General features: G+C 37.2%; 4 protein-coding genes across 8 annotated transcripts; 3 read left to right on the top strand and 1 right to left on the bottom strand.

The window, feature by feature from the left end:
- Positions 1–41: 41 nt before the first annotated feature.
- LOC135694474 (WD repeat-containing protein 25) lies at positions 42–7,174 on the top strand. The gene is made up of 7 exons (XM_065213246.2): positions 42–136; positions 1,271–1,769; positions 2,419–2,549; positions 2,926–3,096; positions 3,821–3,961; positions 5,262–5,517; positions 6,420–7,174. Exons 2-6 carry the CDS (start codon positions 1,289–1,291, stop codon positions 5,481–5,483), a joined length of 1,146 nt encoding a protein of 381 aa, XP_065069318.2. The 5' UTR covers positions 42–136; positions 1,271–1,288; the 3' UTR covers positions 5,484–5,517; positions 6,420–7,174.
- On the bottom strand, positions 4,485–20,348 carry LOC135694437 (uncharacterized). Of its 4 annotated transcripts, none has more exons than XM_065213192.2 (3): positions 20,216–20,346; positions 11,723–11,845; positions 4,485–8,432 (listed from the first exon to the last, which is right to left on the bottom strand). In XM_065213192.2, the coding sequence occupies exon 3, from the start codon at positions 8,361–8,363 to the stop codon at positions 6,807–6,809; it is 1,557 nt and encodes a 518-aa protein (XP_065069264.2). In that variant the 5' UTR covers positions 8,364–8,432; positions 11,723–11,845; positions 20,216–20,346; the 3' UTR covers positions 4,485–6,806. The 4 variants fall into 4 exon arrangements, with proteins under 4 accessions (XP_065069264.2, XP_088966997.1, XP_065069288.2 ...); XM_089110871.1 differs by having other exon boundaries at positions 4,485–8,399; XM_065213216.2 differs by lacking the exon at positions 11,723–11,845 and having other exon boundaries at positions 4,485–8,399; positions 20,216–20,348.
- LOC135681166 (uncharacterized) lies at positions 11,837–17,735 on the top strand. Of its 2 annotated transcripts, none has more exons than XM_089110873.1 (2): positions 11,837–14,365; positions 17,620–17,735. In XM_089110873.1, exon 1 carries the CDS (start codon positions 13,128–13,130, stop codon positions 14,355–14,357), a length of 1,230 nt encoding a protein of 409 aa, XP_088966999.1. In that variant the 5' UTR covers positions 11,837–13,127; the 3' UTR covers positions 14,358–14,365; positions 17,620–17,735. The 2 variants fall into 2 exon arrangements, with proteins under 2 accessions (XP_088966999.1, XP_065051561.2); XM_065195489.2 differs by lacking the exon at positions 17,620–17,735 and adding an exon at positions 16,081–16,218.
- LOC148959271 (uncharacterized) lies at positions 16,354–17,273 on the top strand. Its single transcript, XM_089110874.1, has one exon. The coding sequence runs from the start codon at positions 16,354–16,356 to the stop codon at positions 17,266–17,268; it is 915 nt and encodes a 304-aa protein (XP_088967000.1). The 3' UTR covers positions 17,269–17,273.
- Positions 20,349–21,366: the final 1,018 nt, after the last annotated feature.

The following is a 21,366-nucleotide window of genomic DNA, read 5'->3' as shown; positions in this document are numbered from 1 at the left end:
ACCACCTCATATGGATCGAAAAAAATGAAAACGAGGCAATTCAAAAATGTAGCTGATCAACTAACTAACTGATCACAGTCTGATCACTTTGAAAACGATTCGGATATAAGAAAACTGTCGAATTGTTGCCTTTCAGGTGAGTAAATTCAGAGAACAATATTAATTCCTTGAAAAAGTGTCTTATTCGTTTACATGTATGAACGTTTACGTTGTTGTATCATGCATGAAACATGGAACAACGGTTCGTTCCGATATGAATTCAATTTCATTTCCTTTAGCAACATATTAACAAGGTACCTAAAAAGATATTCTTGTTTAAAAACGGATTTTATGATAAAAATTTGGAAGAAAGAAGTTGTGAAAGAAGAGCTGCTCGTGCAATTGGCCAGTGTAGAGTATGGCAAGTGCATTACATAGATGTTTTTCTATATGTCTCTGCACCCGGGGGAGATTGTGGAGTTTTGAGATATGGGCAGGGCATGGGTGTGTCATATTGTTTAGGGCATATAAAGAATTAAGTTTCCTCAAGTGTCAATACATTCTACTACAAGATTTTAACATCGATGTTAAAATCTTATAAAAGAAAGCATATTATCTCTATTTTCTGACATTCTTTTCTTCCAAGAGGAAGTAATACTGACTTTTAGTTTCCCAAGGGGTTATATGCACTTGTTTCTGAAATAAATCGCTTAGAATTATAGCATTGCTGTTGTTCTATAATTTCATCCTATAAATTTTACATTTTCTAATTTATGAAAACCTTTGAAGTAGAGGATACTCAAATTTAAAAAGCAGTGGTTTCCAATATCAGCTCCATAGACCATAGCTTAGATAGTGGAAAAAACACGAAACAATTGTATTAGTACATCTTATGATAGATAATATTTCAGTTTAGCCTAAATGATGTTGCCTTATATTTGAAACAGTAAATTACTTACCTTTTAACTTTTTGCCAGAAGTAGTGGAGTCTTTTCCAATTTTTCCAAATATTGCCAGTTCAGCAAGTGCTGAAACCTGTGAGAACATGAACAACTAATGTACCAAGAAGATTTTGCAAATGAAGCTTTAGGTATATAACCGCTGGGATGGTCAGTAAATTTTGAAAAATTTGGTTTTCATTTTAGAAACTGACCAAGAAACTGATTGTACAAAAGATGTTAAAACATTAAGCAACTAGTTATGTACAAGGATTTTGCAAAGTTTTCTGTAAAAGATTCATGTTATCAAACATCTGTCTGCTGAGTATATTGCTGCTCTTTATATTTTCTAGCTTTTGAAGGTTAGAAGTATGTCAGTAATAAGGCCATACATTTCAAAACGTCGAAGAAATGTTGGCGAAACAAAACCATCCTCCATTACTGGAACAAAAAAACCTTGTTTGGAGGAGACTTCAGAAAACAAAGATGAAACAGTTGTAACAACAGTTAAAGGAATTCATTTTGATAAAGACACTAGCTCAACTTCTCTACCAACAAAAAGTAGAAAGTCACAGAATTGTTTGCCAAAAAGGTGTGTCCAAAAATTGAAATGCCATGAAAATGCTGTTAATCATGTAAGGTGGAACAATAGCCTGTCAAATAGTTTTTTGGTAACAGCTAGTATGGATGGTTCTGTACTGATATTGAATTGCAACAGAAATGGCTGTTCAATACAGAAATCTCTGAATAGCCATAGGGGTGCAGTCAAAGATGTGCAATGGAAATCAGATGATCAAGCCATCCTAAGTGGGGGTTATGACAAGCATGCAAGGATCACAGATATTGAGACTGGTATGGGTTTCCTTTAAATTATTTTTTCAAACATCTTTATGTTTCAGTCAGTATATTGGCTAAAACCAAAATCTTAACTTTAAGGCCCTTTGATATTTTATTTATAGTCTTAAGCTCTATTTTCTTCCTAAAAATGTTTTATTATCAAATGATTGGTGGGTGGTCAATGGCTCCTGATTCTCTATGCTGTAAGAGACCAGGTATCAGAGATGCTGGGAAAGGTCATGATGGGTAATGACTGCTGGATTCTGAAGAGAGACATCCCTGCATCTGATCATTCCAAAATATCAAAGAAGCGCAAATTCAAGTCCTGAATTTTGAACAATTATTTCATAGCATAGTGTACATGCTATTTTCAAAGTAAATACTGACCGACTTTGGATAACTCATTTCATAAACCTGCTAGAAAATAAATTATTATTGTTTGAATCATATTTTAAGATCAGGAGCCATAAAATAGATTGACCCTGAAAAAGAACTTTAGTGGAAAAATTGACTTTTCTAATTGAGTTAGCACATAAACCTGACTTGATACAGAAAATCATTATAATAATTGGGTCCAGTAATTTGATTCAGCATTGTAGAAATGTTCTTAATCAGATAAGAGATCTTAATTTTCTTTGTGTTAATATTTTCACTTTATCTTCAGGAAAAGAAATTTTTCACTTCAAGCACAAAGACTTTGTCACTTCAGTCCTTTTTCATCCTGAACTTCAAGATGTATTTTTATCTGGAACCTTTGCCAATGGTATTTATGCAATAGATTCAAAGTCAGGCAAGGTATAACCTTGAAAAATAAAATTGTTTGTTTTAATAATAATATATTTCCTATCATATGGTAAAAGGTGTTAGAAAAGTATTTCTAGGATCATTGCTGAGCTGTCACTGATTAATCAAATGCTAGACATTTTCAGTGAATTAACAATATTTTATTGATAATCCTGTCAGGTAATTTTGAACCCGACAAGCCTAAACTGTTTTTACAACAATATATTTTCTACAACTTGTTCTATATTTTTAAAAAGCAATTTTTCTTTCTGTAGCACCATGAAAATAGATGGTTGACAGCTATTCTTATTGATAAACCTCTGAATTATATATATTAGTTTCTACAGAGCTAACTGTTAACAATTATCTTTGAGTTTCTTTCTTTTAGGAAATACACCACTACCGCTCATTTTTTGGTCAGGTCCAAGATCTTTTGTTTCATCCAAATGGAGAAACGTTTTTCTCTGCAGCTGAAATTCTTAAGAGAAATTCAATGGATAAAGCAATAGTGGCATGGGATTTCAAAACCACTGCTATCATGTCAAACCAGATTTCTCAAGTAAGTATGCATATTTGCTGTGTTTTTTTTGTTTTGAAGACAAACTAAAAATTTCTGCTATGTAGAAGCAAATATTCAAATTTGCTAAAGTAAAGCAACTATGCAAAACTGCTAAATTAAAGCCCTAATCTCAGAAGCAAGGAAAGAAGCTCAATGACAGCCTAATTTCAAATGCGCAATTTGACAAATAGATCTGTGGAAAAGAATAATATTTTATTCCCGACCAGGTTTTTTAATGACCTTAAGGAAGATAACAGAATCCATTCTGCACCTTTGTCAATTTAGAGCCAAAAGCCCTGTTTATTATTTCTCTCAAAGTATTTGAGTCTTTCCATTTGGTGATGTAAGGTGATTTCATTGCTTAACTTACATCGTAAGGCCATCAGAAGGCATAACACCTAGATGCATTTGTTCATCAGGCTTCATGATGGCTTCATCATTGCAAACTTTAGTTGGGTGTTGCTCTTTGATCACTCACTTTGCAGGGTCAAGATTTAAGTATAGCCTATGTTCAAGTGCCCAACAACTTACCTTTGATAAGATACAATTCATTTGGATTGCGAACAAGTGGAAGAATGACTACCCCTCAGCAAGTAAAGTAACTTTGCATGTGAGATCTAGGCTGAATGTTCTTCTTCAGATTCGGATCAACCAGAATTTTAGTCATTTCCATCTCACCTAGAATGAAAAACCATGCTGAAATATTTGATTTTCTTTTTTGCAGGAAGTTTTTGGCTGTTCCTGTTTAAAGAATCACCCAGTTGATCCAGTTCTTCTTGCGCAGTATGGAACTGGCTATATTTCTATATTTTCCAATGTTTCACCATACAAATTGAACAAATATAAAAGATTTGAGGGACACCAGGCAAGTTGTTATTGATATTGGTTAGCTTACAGCAGAAAATGGTATTGTAACGTTTTTTACATAGGTATCACTGCTTTTAGCGTACATACCTGCAAAAAATGGAAGTTATCATATCATCAGAATTTAGCTTATCAGGTAACTTAAAGAAGGCCAGGGATATGTGAAAAATTTTGGTCTTACATCGAGATAAATGAAAGGTTGCCAAACTTCAAACAACCATTTATGAAATGAAAAAGTCAAATAATTTCTAAATGGACAGGCTTAATAATTTGTCTGCTAATGTTATTATGGACCAGTGCTTGTTAACAAAGGTGGATTAATACAGATCCTTTAAAGTGTTCCTTTTTCTCGAGCAGGAGAAGTATGAAGTGATAAGCAACAGGGATGTAATTTGCCTCTTAACCAGTACAAAATTCATAAAACAGTTAACGTGAAATGTTGAGCTTTTAATTTTGACAATAAACATGCTATTTATAATTATATGGTCGATGCCCTGATTATGTGGTAGGCTATTTTTTATATAAAATCGGATCAAAATTTACCTTGGGCTCGGATTGCTTGGATGAGCAAATGAAAATGCATATACGCTGTGTACAAAATGGACAGTTTTTCAAAGATAAGAAATAAAAGAACTGAATTTAATCCTTTGACACAGTTAACAAGAAAGCTTTTTTTAAAATGGGGTATAATGAATAGGGGCTGGTATGACCTTAGCGTCAGTCGTCCTTTTTACATGGCATTCATATTGAAAATGGCAAGCCACCAGTAAGAGGATCTTCTGGTGAACTATAACATTTGAAATTACTTGGACATGCGAATTAAGACCTGCTCTCCGAAGCAAGATTGAAGATATATATAGTAATTTACTATGCTTGATGCAAATGTAATGTTTTTCTTAACAAGCATGTTAACAATCTTGGTTTGAGTATCCTTCCAGTATTGCAATGTCTTTTGGTTCTGTCGTTTTTTTGGTGCCACACAAGTTAGAAGAAAGACAGGAAATTTTCTATTTGGTTGGATTAAAATAGGCTCGATAAGTCAGGATCTGTTTCCAAAATTAGCTCCTTTGTCAAAGTTTGTAGCCATTTTATTTGAATGTTTTTTATGTCTCTTCTTTCTTCTTACGAATTTTTGCTCGAGATATAATTAAAAGAGGGGATTTAATTCCAACACTGGGTACCAGTTTACCGAATAATGTGTGAATATTTTAAGAGGACAAGAGTTATTTTGTAACTGCCTTTACCAAGGCTTCATGATGAAGTTTTGGATTAAAGAAAAGCTTTCATTGTTATTGTTGTAGACTGGTGGATTCAATATAGGGTTCTCGATCAACCAAGATGGTGGATATGTTGCAAGCGGTGACAGAGAAGGACAAATTCATATTTACAATTATGCCACATCACGCCCCCTCGCGGTGCTGCCGGCCTACTCAACTGCATGCATGGATGTTGCCTTCCATCCATCATTGATAAATGTTTTAGCTTCCTGTTCTTGGGATGGTGAAGTATCGCTTTGGGAATGATTCGCACACATCGCACAGTATTCAACAGAGCAAGGTGTCTGGATTTTTTACTATCTTTGCATTTTCCCTTGTACTGACAATAGCTAACAGTGAGGACCTGATAATTTGAAGGTTATATGTAATCTTATATGAAAATTGACATTGAACTTTCAGAATATGTTCAAATAATTGGAAATATTGACCTAGGGTTATAGGTCTAGTCCTTTCCTAATAATTTCAACCACTGTATGACATTTTTACAATTCAGATAATTTTATGTGCAAGATATTCGTTTTGGTTGAAAAACATGACCGGTGCTTGGAAACCGTTGAGCATTGTCTGGAGTGATGTTGTTAAAGCTGTAGCTAGTTTTAGAAGTTAGCGATTTATTACCAAGAGTAAACAAGATTTTTCGTTCATGTTTATATGCTATCGAAGAACATACACATAAAAAAATTTATGAAAAGGTATAAAACAACTGCCAATGCTACCTATTCTTATTATGCGATTTTTCAAAATCTAAAATGGATGAATCAATCTATCTGAAAGGCGGGAGAAAACGTAGTTAAATATTTACAAAAATTAAAGGCGAAATTATCATAGGACGACATTTTAACTGTGTGCATTAATACATATCTTGTTTTCATTCGCGAAAATTATTGATTGGTTTACAGGGTTTTTTAATCTACATTTCAGATAATATTTACATGCAAAAATTTCACGGTATTTATCAGTACTATTGTCAAGTAAAACTACAAATTCGTCTAGTGCAAAGCATCGCCTGTCAAATCACTGTTGAAGTTGCGAAGTTGTCAAGTGGTGTTGATTCCTTTAAACGTATTAAATTGACAGGGCATGTATCAATGTTGAGAGATTTAAACATATTGTGTGGCATTTTAAATCAAAATTCCTATAAAACTGATAATATATATATATTAAATATTGATTCTTTTACAGATAGAAGGAGACCGCCTGGAGGAAAATCGTCTACCAAGGTGAGAATCAAATATATAAAACCTTAGTTGCTGTCAAAATGTTATTGTTGCATATTTAAACCATTTTTTATGTTTACTGGCCATAGAATGGATAATAGATCAAAAGGTGAGAAAATGTTTTTCTGCCATCTCGTTTCATATATCCTAAGTACAAAATATGCTGAATTGGATTAGTAATAGTAATTTTTCCACGAGAAATAAAGTTTCTTTGTGTGTTCAAATTGGTGTCTGCGGTCACTTGAGTTTTATAGTACATAAGAGTTTTAGATCTAATTACTGCACCCTATTTCTTTATATCTTGTCGGGTGACATACAGCTTTTCCTTTCATTTCTAAGGACAATTTCATACTCACTGTGCATTTATGTTCACAGTTACCATATTATCAACATTCGCATTAACATCGTCCATGCTCTTTTGCAATGCTAGCAAATTTCCATGGAATAGTTGACAAATTTCATCAGGGTCTTTTAATAAGCCTGTATCACTTTGTACACCAAAAATGAGCTGGTTTGCATATGTTCCAAATGAGAATGAGATTCCAATGTTGTCACGTGGTGGCGCCCAAAAAGTAAGCATGTCTAAGGGGCGGCCACATATAGTTATCGGATTTTGTGGGCCAGGAACGTTAGATAAAATTGCTGTTGTCTTTTGGCAAAGAAACCTGTTGAGTGGATCAAGAAATTTGCTTGGCATGATTGAGGTCATAACTTCTAGGGCGATTCCCATGAAGAAAGGTTCTCCTGAAGTTTTAATCTCTTTGGTTCTGATTTTTGTCTCGTTTAGTTGGAGCAATGGATGGTGCAGTTTTATCGGTAACTCGAAAATTATAACAGTCAGCTTATTTTGGAACTTAAGAGCTGCGTCTCCCATGTTGGCCCGTAAGTCGATTGGTATGGAAACTTTTACATTTGCAGTTGGTACAAGGTCCTGTTTGCGGAAAAAATCTACAAGCGTTCCGCTTAGAGCGCTGACTAGAACATCATTTACTGTACACAGGGCTTTGTTTTTTATGTCTTTAACGATATCAAGATCAATCGCTTCTGACCATGTGACTGCTTTTGTGCCCGTAAGTTCCCCTCCATGCAAAATCGACTCATCGCGTGCTGCCGTCATCATGTTTATCATGAAATACGGACCCCAAAACAAGCCTTTGATATTCAATAGCAACCTGTTTCTTTCAGAGAATTTCTTCAACGGAGTCGTTTCCACCACTGAATCGGACAGCTCGTTGATTAGAAAATTCGCTAAACTGATCCCGTCAGCAAGGCAATGATGAAGCCGCACAAGCAATGCTGTTTTAAACATCTTGTCTTTATCCAGAAAAGAGATAAGGTTGTACTCCCATGGGGATTTGGTCATGTCCATCTCCCGCGTACAAAGCTTGGACACAAGTTCTCGCAGTTCCTTCTCTGAATGCACTAGCTGTAGCCATAGTTTGACGTGGTCTGAAATGGCAAATGTTGTGTTCTCCACCCAGTAGCAATGGAAAAAGCCTTTGAGTATTCGTTTCTTTGCCTTTGAGAATGGGTTATCTTCACTTTCGTCTTCTAGCCGTAGCTTCTTTATAAGTGTGTTTTTAAACTGAGACAAGTCAATGTCGCCTTGAACGGTCAAAAGTGCGTTTATTACGATGCGGTTAGTCGGCTTGTCCCGTAACCACAACGCATCGACATTCCCAAGAGGTAATGCATCATACTTCGCTTTATAAAAGAGCTTCTCGGATGATTTGCAGATATAGTATAGAAGGAAAAGGTACCATGTCAATGGAAAAACATGGAACAGCAGTAAATACCACAGCAGGCAACAGCATATCGTTTCTAAAAATAGAAGTAGCCTTGGATTCGTCGTCATTATACCAACATTTGAGCTTCGAAATTCCTTGAAATGTTCTTTAAATGTGCTCATGTGCTTTTCAGCAGTGTGCTTGGAACGACACCATCCCTGTTGGTCGCATCAGAACGATTATCGACAGGCCTGAAAAAACATCTATTTTTAGTCGCAGAATTCTCTATTCAAAAAATTCCATAATTAGTCAATTCATCACATGATTTGATTATTCTATTGAAATCAACTTAAGCTCGAGAATGACTTTGGAATTACTCGTAAGCGGTATCTTTGCTCAATACATTTCTCATGGTGAGGCACTCAAAACCTATTGAATAGCCTATAGAGTTCTAAAGTGTGACGTCATCAAAAGCCTATTTTTAGAATTTTTGAATTTTAACCACATAGCGTAAAAGATCACCATGAAATACTTTCAAATACGTAAAATTGGCCAAATATGTCTAAAATCGGTTGAGATATGGCTAATGAAAGATTTGAAGTTTGCCAACGAATCACTGTTATTTTGGCTCTGTTCATAAAGTTATGAACAGAGACCAAAATACAGAGGTTTGATGGGGAGAGAACCAATAAACATGTGGCCCTATCTCTGCCATTTCGTAATACACTTGCCTGATTTTGCACATTTAGAGGTATTTCATGATGCTCTTTCAGGTTATGGGATCCAAATTAAAAAATTCTAAAAATAGATTTCTGTGACATCGTCACTTTAGAACTCTATTGATTCTTAGTCTTCGCCCCAGTCCACACAAGCTACCATAAATGTGACAACGTTTGTGGACTGGGGCACAGGCTAATTGATTCTGGCTTTGAAAAAAGCAAACATTCGAGTAAACTAAAGCTTTTTGTCTGACACTCTTCATAGTTTCAAATGTCAGAACATAGATCGAAAACTCTACGCTAGGAAATAAATATACCCAGTTGTGGATCGAAATAGGCCAATCAGAAACGCGAGCACATGACTGTTGAGGTTGCCCAATCAGTGCCGCTTGCCTATTGAGAATGTTACCAGTGGAGTCCTAAGGTGAAAACGAACTCCTTTTTTCTGCACAATAGCGGTTTTTTCTTGCTAATGTAGATAGATTCCAAAACTGCTAGATGGAATGACGATCGGGCTTTACCAATAATACGAAACATGTCGCCATTATAGCTTTTTGCACAATCTGGGTTTTCCAGTAAATGCTGCTCGATAGAAGAATCGCAGGTTTTAGTTGTAGTTTAGATCTGCAAGACCGAGGTGGCTGTTTTCTTTGGGGATGGGTTTTGTTTCTAATACTAAACGGAACCTTTTTTTTCATCCAATCTTTGGGTAGTGCGTCCTACGTAGCCAGAAACACACTGGCACGTAAATTCATATCAACAGAACTCTTTTGTGAGGTAGGAATGCAATCCTTTTGAATGGAGGGAAAGGTCTTTTTTGTACCGTAAACAATGCGTGGATTCACGGCAAAGAAACAATTTGTAATGGCCCATTCTATCTGTTTTTCAAAACGCAAAGAACTGTTAAGCTTGGTTCCCACTAGGCGACTGAGTGCGTTCAAGTTAAACGCCAAGTGGGAATGCTCCGGGCGTTTAACTTGGAGGAGATGAACGCACTTGAACGCCCTAAAAAGTTAAACGCCAAGATCAAAAAATTTTAATCTGAGCGTTTAAACCTAAAAGAAGCCGAAAAATTCAAGGAAAGTTTCATTCATCAACCAACAAGTAAGATGCAAATGTAAAGCCAAAATAAGGCAATTTCAACCATAGCAATGCAGGAAATGCATTTCGTGACTGTTAGCACCTTGAGATCAATAAAACATTGCCAATTAAGAGATTTCTGCTAACTTGTAAATTTTGAAAAAAACTATACAATCAGGATTACTTGAAATGACTAACGAGAGGCCATAAACTGAAAGCATAGAACACCTACAATGTACACGTAAAAGAATTGCGAAATTTGTGTCACGAAAATGCAAGGGAACTTAAGTTGCGATCCTGTTGCGATACTTGATCGGATAGTGTGGCTAACCATGGCCTTTACCTAATTTTCAAGAGAGGGTTACAACATCTTACAATTGCAAAATTAATAAGTGATAAAAGAGCAGAAATGATAATTATTTTAGTGTTTAAATGCATGTCCTAGATTCTCTAAAATGCGATATTTAGACATTTTGACTTGTCTTCACACAGCTAGCTGAGTGTTTATGTTTGCAAGTGGGAATGCCTCGGTAGTTTATCTGTTATCTTTAATTAAATTAAAGGATTAGAGATGAACGCACTTGAACGCACTTAGTCGCCTCGTAGGAACCAAGCTTAACCGATCCAAGGTAGTTTCTGATAAACCGAGCACTTTTGGGGACCAAATTTTACGTCAGCCGAGAAATTTGCTATCTTCTCCTTAATGTAAACTGAAATTAAATCCTCTCCAGAAAAATCTTTTTTAGTTGTTCAAGTTCCGAGTCGAGCCACTTTAAAGTTTTGTACCACCCAAAGATTGTTTGCTAATTGATTCTATGTCCTACAAAATCTCACTTGGGCTGCTCTGGTGGATTCACCCCCATCCACAAGCATCAACATAACAACATTGACCTGTAGCCAGATAAAAAATAGCTCCCTTCACACCTATACATAAGCAACAAAAGAATCCTCAGCTCTAGAATCGTCGACTATCATGTTTGGAAAAACCAATTAATTATGATTAACATTCAAATTATAATTCAAAATCTTTTTAATTCTTTACTTTACACACGATGTTAAACTTTAGGAAAAATTTATCTTAAGCAGTAGAGTAATCATGTTTGATGAGCGTGCTTATATTTGGGGATCCGGAGGTGTATTCCCTTGGAAAAATTAAAATTTTAGGCCTACCAATTGTCAGTAAGCTCGGTTGGGTAATTGTTCTGCACTACAAGGATGGATGAATAAACTTTGATTGGGAACTCGTCCTCATTTTTGAATGGGTGGTGGCTGTGCTTAGTAAATAGAACGAGTGGCTCATTTGTTTTCAAAACATTACTCGCAGTCGTTGACCATAGGTCCGTTATGTTTTCTCAATCTTGTTTGGTTATTGATTGTTTACGTATTGACTCCAGGACGAAATTCTGAAGAACCTTACAATACACTAGAAACAAAATTATAAGATGACCTACCTACAAAAACTGAAGATACATTAGAAGATGAGAAAATAAGAGTTTTTCACGAGGTATACATTACTCCCGTTAGCACTGTCTTTAGAAGGGACGGCGGAGCACATTTTGGGGAGGGGTTCTTGACGCATTGGCAAACTTTTATGGTAGTTTCTCTACCATTATCTTAGATGACACAACATGCATATCATACTTTAGAAAAAAGTAAGACGGCTATAAAATTATTTCTTTGGAGGGGGTTATATAAACTTCTTTGAAAAGCAGTTATCGGTTAGTAAGAAAAAGAAAACATACGGTTGCGTTGAAATCCTCAGTTTAGACGATGGCGATCCTTTCCCATCGACCTTCTCGATCTCCAGTTTTCCACCTGGCCTGTTTCAACCGACCGAACACAAGAAATTCACCAATGGTCCCAACCTTGAAAGGTCATAGATTTATTGACGTCATTATGGGATTGTTTATTCAATAATACCAATGGTTTCGGTAAAATGGTTGTCTCGTCATAAATCATAAATTTCCCATTAATTTGAATCAATTTTTCTCCGTTCATCAATAATGTCTCTCCTCCTTTCATTCCTTTGTTCTGCCTTTGTTCCTGGTTTACCTTCCTAAGGTTGTTTATCACTTCTCTGTCTTCCTTCGCGTCCTAATTGTTTCTCCAGCGTGCTGTTAGATCACATTAAATAGTTATGACCCTCGTTGTTTAGTTCTTTCCTACTTATAATATATTCATCTTTTATCATATCATACAGAAGATGACTCAAGCTAGAGTTAACACGTTTATTTAACTGAATTTGTCGTACCATGTCGTACCATTTGTCGTACTTTGCAAGCCCTCAATGGCAAAAATGGACCCGAAAAACAGGTCTTCAACCTGTGACACAGGCACGAGAAATACACGATGTAGCAAATCGCAAGACTGCCATGGTCGGCTAATGATAAGTAACAATCAAAGCGAATAAAAAAAACAAACAATCCTCTTATTTAGTTTCATTCATCAATTATAATTCAATCTTTTCTTGACAAAGTAGTAATTAAACTTGATATAAATATTAGCAATATGATTTTGATAAAAATATAATTAAAAATTTATCGAACAAGCAACATTGTGTGGTGGACCTTTTACAGCCTTATCTATGAAATGAAGACAACGGATTTTTTCTTGGTGAAGGTGACCACAAATGTTTTAGATTCCATTCACTATGAATCTTCGGTACAATATGGTCATACGTTAATATTTTTTTGTTTTTCAAATAAGCAAGTGTTTGGTACTGCAGAATTTTGATGGTAACGCGGAAATGTAGCATAAAAAAGTACTTTTGGTCCGATACTCCTCATAGTAAAAACGTGAAAGGTAGAAAAGCGCGTTTAGCTTGGTGACGGGTGCCGATTGGTGAAAAACAAGGAAGCATTCCAACGCGATTATGAACATTCGGAAAGTTTAAATTCTATTTCGTCATCGGTCCCAGCTCCCTACAGAGCTGCACGAGATAGTGTGCCGCAGTGCATGTGAACCAGTTGTGTGCAAATGCTTGTGTTGCCAGCTGTGTGTAATTACAATTTGTGGTTGCTTTAACGAGTTTTTGCAGAGCCTACGTTTCCCGACAAACTTTCTGGAATTTAATCTGCTCAACTGTTTGGTTTATCTTAGCCAGATAAGTATTTCATATATCTTCATTATCATTTCATTATCTCATAGATGTCTGCTGAAAACAGCGAAATACGGGACTTGGCAGCTAGTCAAGCTTCCATTTCCGAGACCATTTTATCTAGGCCTGTTATGCCAGAACATTTAAGGGGCACTTCTGATCAACCTCTTAATACTGATCTACTTTTTGTTCTACAGAAAATGAACGACACAATCGTCTCATCCAATCAATTACTTTCCAAGTTTGTCAAAAACTATCCTAAACGTCGTTCAGATCACAGGCCCTCAGACTCTGATTTTGACTCTGATTGTGGCGAGTTTGAAGAACCTCCCAGAAAACGAAAATTACTTGCCACGGCCACTGTGTCTGTAGCGCCAAATAGGCAACAAAATATTTCAGATGTGCCTACCGATAGTCCTGCACGCTCACCCGCCCCTTCTACAGCCGGGCATTTGCATGAGACTCGTCCTTCAGCAGACGATGCAGTGAGTCTCTTTGGTGAGCAAGACATTGACGAAGGAGTCAATGACATTGAAACCCTCATCTCTCAAGATGAATTCTTAAATGAGGTAGAGAATGCTGTTGCTACAGCAAAACCAAAAGGTCCACCAATTTCCGAACATCTGGCAAAGATTCTCAATGACAAATTTCATATTGAGCTTGAGGCCTCGCAGCGCAAAACTCTTCTCGAAAAGTATTCAGTGCCAGAAAACTGCACGGGCCTATATCGCCCGCGAGTTAATCACGAAATCTGGAATTGTTTGAGCGCCAATTCTAAAGTAATTGACAAAAACATGAGTTTATTGCAAGATGCACTATTGACAGCCTCGAGTGCTGTTGCCATGTCCATTGAGGACATACTTAAGTATCGCGAGACAAAAAAGGACCTTGATTACCAGAGTATGGTTTCTCGCCAGATTGACATTTTAACCCTTCTTGGTTATGTCTGTAGTGAACTTTCATATCGTCGAAAAGAAAGTTTACGCCCCTCGATCTCTCCTGAATTTAAGGCGGCATGCGGGCGTACCACCAAACCAACTACCTTATTATTTGGTGATGACCTACCTAAAACTATGCAGGAAGTTCGCACTACTAACCGTATTCTTCAAAACTTTCCCTCAAATCGCTATACACGCCGAGGTGCATACACCCGTTTCCAAGCTGACCGTAACAACAACAATTCTTTTTTATTGCAGCGGGGGAGGAATCAATTTCCTCCCCGCCGAAATCCACCCTACTACCCACAAAAGAAAAGGTCTACAAAGAATTGGAAAATGTGAAAGAAAAGGTATCAGACCTACATTTATTCCTGCAACAGCTTTTATTTCCATATTTACGACAGAAAGTTAAAAACTTTTCTGCAGGCCAGATCTCTCATTATTTACATAATTGGAAAAAGCTGACATCAGATCCATATATCTTAAATATCGTTTCGGGTGATATGATCGAATTTGAAAACCCCCCGCCAACTCAGCATAATTATCCGGCTAACACGATCTCGCGAGACTTGCTACCTGCAGTACACAAAGAAATACAAGATCTACTCTCTAAGAAGGTCCTCTCTAATGTAACACATGAGAATTCTGAATTTATTTCACCTATTTTTTGTGTACCAAAACAGGATAATAAAGTGCGCCTTATCCTGAATTTGAAAAAACTTAACTCATTTGTCTCCTATAAACACTTTAAAATGGAGACTATCCAACATGTCTTGACCATGATTACGCCTAGTTGCTGGATGGCATCTATTGACCTGAAAGATGCATATTATAGTGTGAAGATTCATCCTGGTTACCAGAAATTTTTGAAGTTTACCTTTCAGAATCAGCTATATGCGTATACTGCTTACCCAAATGGGCTTTCCTCCTGCCCCAGGCAGTTCACAAAATTACTAAAACCCCCTATTGCTACATTAAGGTCACAGGGGCACATTGTTTCTAACTATATCGACGATATATATATTCAAAGCAACTCATACGGTAGCTGTGTAAATTCCATTCTGTCTACCTTCCAACAATTCAACAATCTTGGGTTTGTTGTCCACCCGGACAAATCTGAATTCATCCCCAAACAAAAAATACAATATCTGGGTTTTATACTGGATTCTGTATCTATGACAGTCACATTACCAAATGCTCGTAAACACAAGGTCAAGGGGTACCTGGAGTTACTGTGTATTAAGCCAAATAACGTGCTTATCAGGGACGTCGCTAAAGCTGTGGGTTATATGGTATCGTGCCTCCCCGCTGTTCCGTTTGGAGGCATTCATTACAGACACCTTGAAGATGAAAAAATTAAGGCCTTAAAATCTTCCAATGGGAATTTTGATACAACTATGTCCATAACCAAACTTGCTCTTGCTGAACTTTACTGGTGGGTTAAAAACCTAGATAGTAGCTTCGGTTATATTAGACTTCCACCTGTTCAAGCTACCATTTTCTCAGATGCTTCCCCCCTGGGTTGGGGAGCGACGTTTAACGGTGTTCCTACAAATGGAACATGGCTCCCCTCTGAAATCATTTACCATATTAACGTTCGGGAGCTTTTAGCTGCATACTTCGCCCTAAAAAGTTTCAAATCTGCAATTAAAAACAAACATGTTAAGCTAATGATCGACAATACCACTGCTGTCGCTGTTATCAATCATATGGGCACTAATCATAGCAAAGAATGTAACTCTGTTGCAGTCAAGATTTGGTCCTTTTGTTATGAAAACAATCTTTGGTTGACAGCATGTCACATTCCAGGCAAATCTAACATTATTGCTGATAAGGAATCAAGAAACTTTCTTAAACAAGATGCAGAATGGATGTTGAACTCAAATGTTTTACAGAATGCATTATCTAGCTTGCAATTTAAACCGGACATTGATCTTTTTGCCTCAAGGCTTAATAGTCAGTTTGATAAATACTGCTCACTTAGGCCCGACCCCGGTGCTGAGGTAATAAATGCTTTTACCTTCCCTTGGAGCAATCTAAAGTTTTATTCCTTCCCTCCATTTAGCTGCATTCTCCTTGCCCTACAAAAAATTCAACAAGATCAAGCAACCGGAATTCTTGTAACCCCAAACTGGCCTACTCAACCGTGGTTTCCCATTCTCAAAAAGATGCTGTGTGCCCCACCTGTCCATCTAAGACCAAGAAAAAACCTGTTGCGGTTACCAACAATGCCTCAATTACAACATCCACTTCTCCACAAACTGCAGTTAATGGTTTGTTTAGTATCCGGGAAGCCCTCTCATTGCAGGGTTTCACGACCCCCTCTGTAGATATCATTATGGCTTCGTGGCGAGATTCAACTCAAAAACAATATGCTACTCATATAAAACGCTGGGTTGACTTTTGTACTCGACATGGCTGCAATCCAGTTCAACCAAATGTACATAATGCTGTGCTCTTTCTAACCTCGCTTTTTGAATCCGGCCTCTCGTATAGCTGTATCAACACCGCTCGTAGTGCACTAAGTTCCATATTAAACTCTAGTAATGATGAAATATCTTTTGGAAACCTCCCGATTGTCAGACGTTTTATGCGAGGTGTCTTCCAATTGCGCCCCACATTTCCGAAGTATAACTCTGTTTGGAGTGTCCATACTGTGTTTGATTTCATTCGCTCTTGTCCGTGCGTGGAACAACTGACTCTTAAAGACCTTACTCTTCGGTTAACTTTTCTCCTATGCTTGCTGAGTGGTCAAAGACGACAGACAATTCAAGCCTTACGTATTGATGCAATGGAAGTTACCACTTCTAGCTACGTCTTTTACATTGTTCATCTGTTAAAGCATTCTCGTCCAGGCCATCATCAAAAACCACTTCGATTTGAAAAGTACTGCGCTGAACCAAAGCTGTGTGTGTATACCCACCTAGCAGAATACCTTAAACGAACAGAAAAGCTACGTTCTGGAGTTCATCAGTTGTTGATAACTCATACAAAACCGCATCACGCTGCTGCAGCTGACACAATTGCACGTTGGAGTAAAGCATTCCTTGCTCTTGCAGGAATCGACACAACTATGTATAAATGCCATAGTATTCGGGCCGCATCCACGTCACAGGCTGTGCGTTCCAATAGCAATCATTTGGCTGATGTTCTGCAAGCTGCAGGGTGGTCAAACGAACACACTTTTCGCCGTTTCTATAATTTGCCTGCTGAAAATAATTTTAATTTTGGAACAGCATTAATTTCCAGTTAATATGCTTTCTTATGGTTTCTTTTCCAATTAATATGCTTCCAGTATCGATTTACATGCAATGGCGCCTCTTCCCTTTTATACAATCATAGTGGTTAACCCTTTGATGCTTGCTCTAGTTTTCTACGTAAATGTCTCAATGACTGCTCTAAAATCTCGTGCAGCTCTGTAGGGAGCTGGGACCGATGACGAAATAGAATTGTAAAATTAAACGAACCTACCTGTAGGTGAAGTTTGATTGTAATTCTGTGAGTCATCGGTCGCGACCGGAGGAGCTGTACGCCCTCCCAGTATTTCATTGACCCCGCCCAGTTCCTCCTGTCGCTTGTCATTGATCCATTTTACTCTCTCAAGGCTGGTTCACATGCACTGCGGCACACTATCTCGTACAGCTCCTCCGGTCGCGACCGATGACTCACAGAATTACAATCAAACTTCACCTACAGGTAGGTTCGTTTAATTTTACAATTCCTCTTATTCTGCAAATCGAATCAAACTAATGAGCCATTGATCCTGTCTGATGATTTACTGATTCTTTGCATCGCTTAGCCGAAGTTGCGCGGGCCGGTCTAAATGAAAATTGGCCTTTCTTTACTCAAAAGAAATTAGAATGACAGTTCATTCTGCTGCACAAAAGTGGTAGATCAGGACACTAAGGATTCGTTTTCACCACTTCAGAGCACCATATTCTACTTATGGATGCTCTGTCCTTGTTTTTTGTCTGCTTCAGCATGTTTTCTACTCAAATTGTATCCATTGCATCCCAGAATATTATTCTTGGATTAGTTGGTCGATTCTTCATTCATCTTCTTTAAATGTTGAATCCTAATTATGTTCAGATTTTCTTTAGATTGCTGTCCTTTTTTATGCACATCCTAACATTTCAATTGTTATTCTAGTAGCAGTGAACTACTCTAGCTATTGTTATTCTATTCAAGATTTAAGTTAGGAGATGTAGTACAAACTGCATTGATGCAGGAGCGTTTTTCCTCTGGAACATACTGATGACTTACTAATGATCCAATAAGCTTTTTAAACTGAAATTAAAACGAACGAATATATATAATAAAAACGAGTTAAAAGCAATTTGGCAATAAAAGCATACAAGTTAATCAGAAAATTAAAACACGAGAAACATAGAGTAGCAGGCTTAGAGGGAGTGATAAATTTGCAGTGCCTTTAAGTGTTTTGTATTTTAGGGGACAGTGATCTTAGCGAGAACTTGACGGGACTTCATGTCTCCGATTTCATTGGTCAAGTATTCCTTTATTTAATTGATAGGAGATACCTAGCTTCGATCGTAGTTGTATTGAGGCCTAAGTTCAAGGCTAACCTGTCACATGTGCAATGCTTTAGACCATTTTCAGTCGATTGTTGGTTAACATGGTATCATAGCTAATTTCTAGAGGGTAAATTTTGAAATCTTTTTCCGAAAAATTAGTTTTTCCGATGGTTTACCCCTTTACGATGTAGATTATGCATGAACTTTATACTTTTTAATTTATTGTCTTTTTCTCGTTTTTTCAAGATATTGGATTCACTGAGGTAGCAGCTTTGAGAAAATGTGCGGTTTTCAAACAGGAATCATCGACAGATTATTATCTCTAAGGTTGGGAGTGCCACCCCCCCCCCCCCCTGACCATAATAGCCAGTGCCATGGTCTTCACACCAAAGGTTAATTCAGAATATAGCAGCAGTGCTTAGAGAGCTGTCTCTCATTCTTTTGATGTATATTACTAACGGAGTTTTTAATAGGCCCCTGAAATACCCTTTCCTCATAAATTTAGACATAATTTTGAATGTCTGGACCCAAACTGCGATTGTGACACAGGAAAAGAAGATAACGAGTATGTTCTCCTGCATCGCCTTCTCTTTTATTTGCAGCGTAGAATACCTTGGTCAGCTCCAGGACCCTCCTGGCAATGAAATTGAGAGTCTGGATTCTGATACCCGGTGTAACAGGGCCTTAACGATTAGGCGAGGTAAAGAATTTAAAGAAAACAGCGGAAAGGAGAGAAGGAGAGAGAGCGAGAAGGGCCTATATAATTCTCCCATTTCCATTCTTCTCCCGATTTCTTGGGCTCTGATACCAAGGGTAGGATTTTGAGAACTTGTTTATTTGTAGCCCAAATGAAAATGTGACTGTGAACAGAATAGTTATTGCAGCAACCAAAGAATAGTTTGGCTAAAAATTCATTCATCAAATTGCAGCGCATTCAAACGGGTGAGTCAGAGGGGTATATCTTTGACGCACTTGGTAAACCTTGATTTTTATAGTGAATACTTTTATGGACAATCCTATTAGTGGTTAATTATTGTAACTGTCGTTGGTAGTGGGAACTTGATGAACCTAGTTTAACGGTTGTTGTTATTTTGTGCATTTTCATATGTTATTATGATAAAGTAAAAGCGTCAATGATAGAATGGTTTCCCCAGTTTTCTTTCTGCGAAAATCATCCAAGTGAAAAAATTAAGCAATTCATATCTTCGACGGTTTCGGCTAGAAAGATTCGGAATGTTTTCACTCAATGAAAACAAATATTTGATAGGCAGAAAGATTCCTAATCTAAACACAAAAGTGGTCATTTGTTGGCGATAAAATGCTTTGTTGTACACAATTACTGTTTTCATTACTGTGTTGTTGCCTAAGAAAGTCAAATCTTGAGATATGAACACTCTCGAGCGGCCCTGTCTGGGTCGATAAAAATCCGCACGCGGCTGTCCGAAAATATTGTCGTAGCTGCAAAGCCGCCAACTTTTGATAGGCCTCCACTAAAAAACCGCCTCATGCGCTACCGCTATTGCATATTACCCTGATCTATTGCCAAAACAGCGCTGTTATTTCTAAGAAGTATTTATTTTGAAATTTCTGCTAAACGTTTTATTTTTGTTGATAACAGAGTTGTTTCGTGATTACAGAGCATGTCTTAGTAGTTTCACGGTGACTCACCTTACTGTAGCTTTGTGGCAAACGGAAAATTCGTTACACGTCCTCGTTACGTATCTTTCTTCCATGAATCTGTGATATGTCTGGTCAATGCCTGTCTATTTTTTGTGTCAATACCATCAATACCAATATAGTTGCAAAAACAAAAGCAGATAACCAATATCAGCAAATACATTTGAAGATGAAAGGTCACGTATTGATTGCATTCCTCGAAGGTTTGGTGCATACAACGGCTGTCGTTTTTGGACTAAGACCGATCTTTTGTTTATCACGTTTTTTCCCTTTTCTGGTTCTCCACCGACGAGCATAAATATTACGTTGTCCAGTATCCTCTACGAGAATAAGGGATTGTCTTTAAAGCAAATATTTAGAGCTAGACAGCTTTGTTATTTCAATCCTTTACTGTCATAGGAATCGTTTTTTTCATAGCGGTTCATCATTCTTGACATCAAGGAATCACATAGTGCTTTTTATACTTAGCTGCATCTTAAGAGGTAATGAAACCTTTTCAAGCTTAATTCTACACCTGCACAGAATCCCATCAATGCGTTTTCACTTTGCGCGCTATCGCGGGCCAGTGGGCTTTTAAATGCGGTTTACTGGTTCTTTTGATGATTTATTAGGGGAGCTCGGTGGTGTATGCGAACAATGAACATTTAAAGAATCTGGATACCCGCTCCAAAACAACTCAAAATATCTGCGATAATTACTTGGATTTCCATCTCGTTTATTGTGCGAATATGCATTGTAGCCTGTTAGGTTTTCAGATGCTGTTAATTCTAATTACAGTGGCAAGTAGAGACCACTCCATTACATCACCTCGAAAAAAGCATCCTTTCGTCAAGATTTTGTCCATAGTAAACACAGAGATTTTCATGTTTGGGCGCGTCGCTATTTTGAAGTCTTTCATCAGAGTTCTGTGGACCTTGTGGTTGTATTTAATACATATAATACATTTGGAGTTCCGCACTAAACCCTTTTTCAAACGAGAATTTTACTCAAATTGCATTTTTAAACAGGAAATTTACTCAAATTACTTCACATCAATATGCAGAAAAAAAAATCAGGAACACTAAACTCATTTTCAAACCCTAAAAGATTTAATCAGTTGCAGACGAGAAATTTCACATATGAAATTCTTTTCAAACGAGAAT

The sequence above is a fragment of the Rhopilema esculentum genome, chromosome 10 (genome assembly GCF_057945365.1).
Source record: "Rhopilema esculentum isolate cy_ngs chromosome 10, ASM5794536v1, whole genome shotgun sequence".
Classification (NCBI taxonomy): Eukaryota; Metazoa; Cnidaria; class Scyphozoa; order Rhizostomeae; family Rhizostomatidae; genus Rhopilema; species Rhopilema esculentum.
This window is presented reverse-complemented; position numbering and strand designations above follow the sequence as displayed.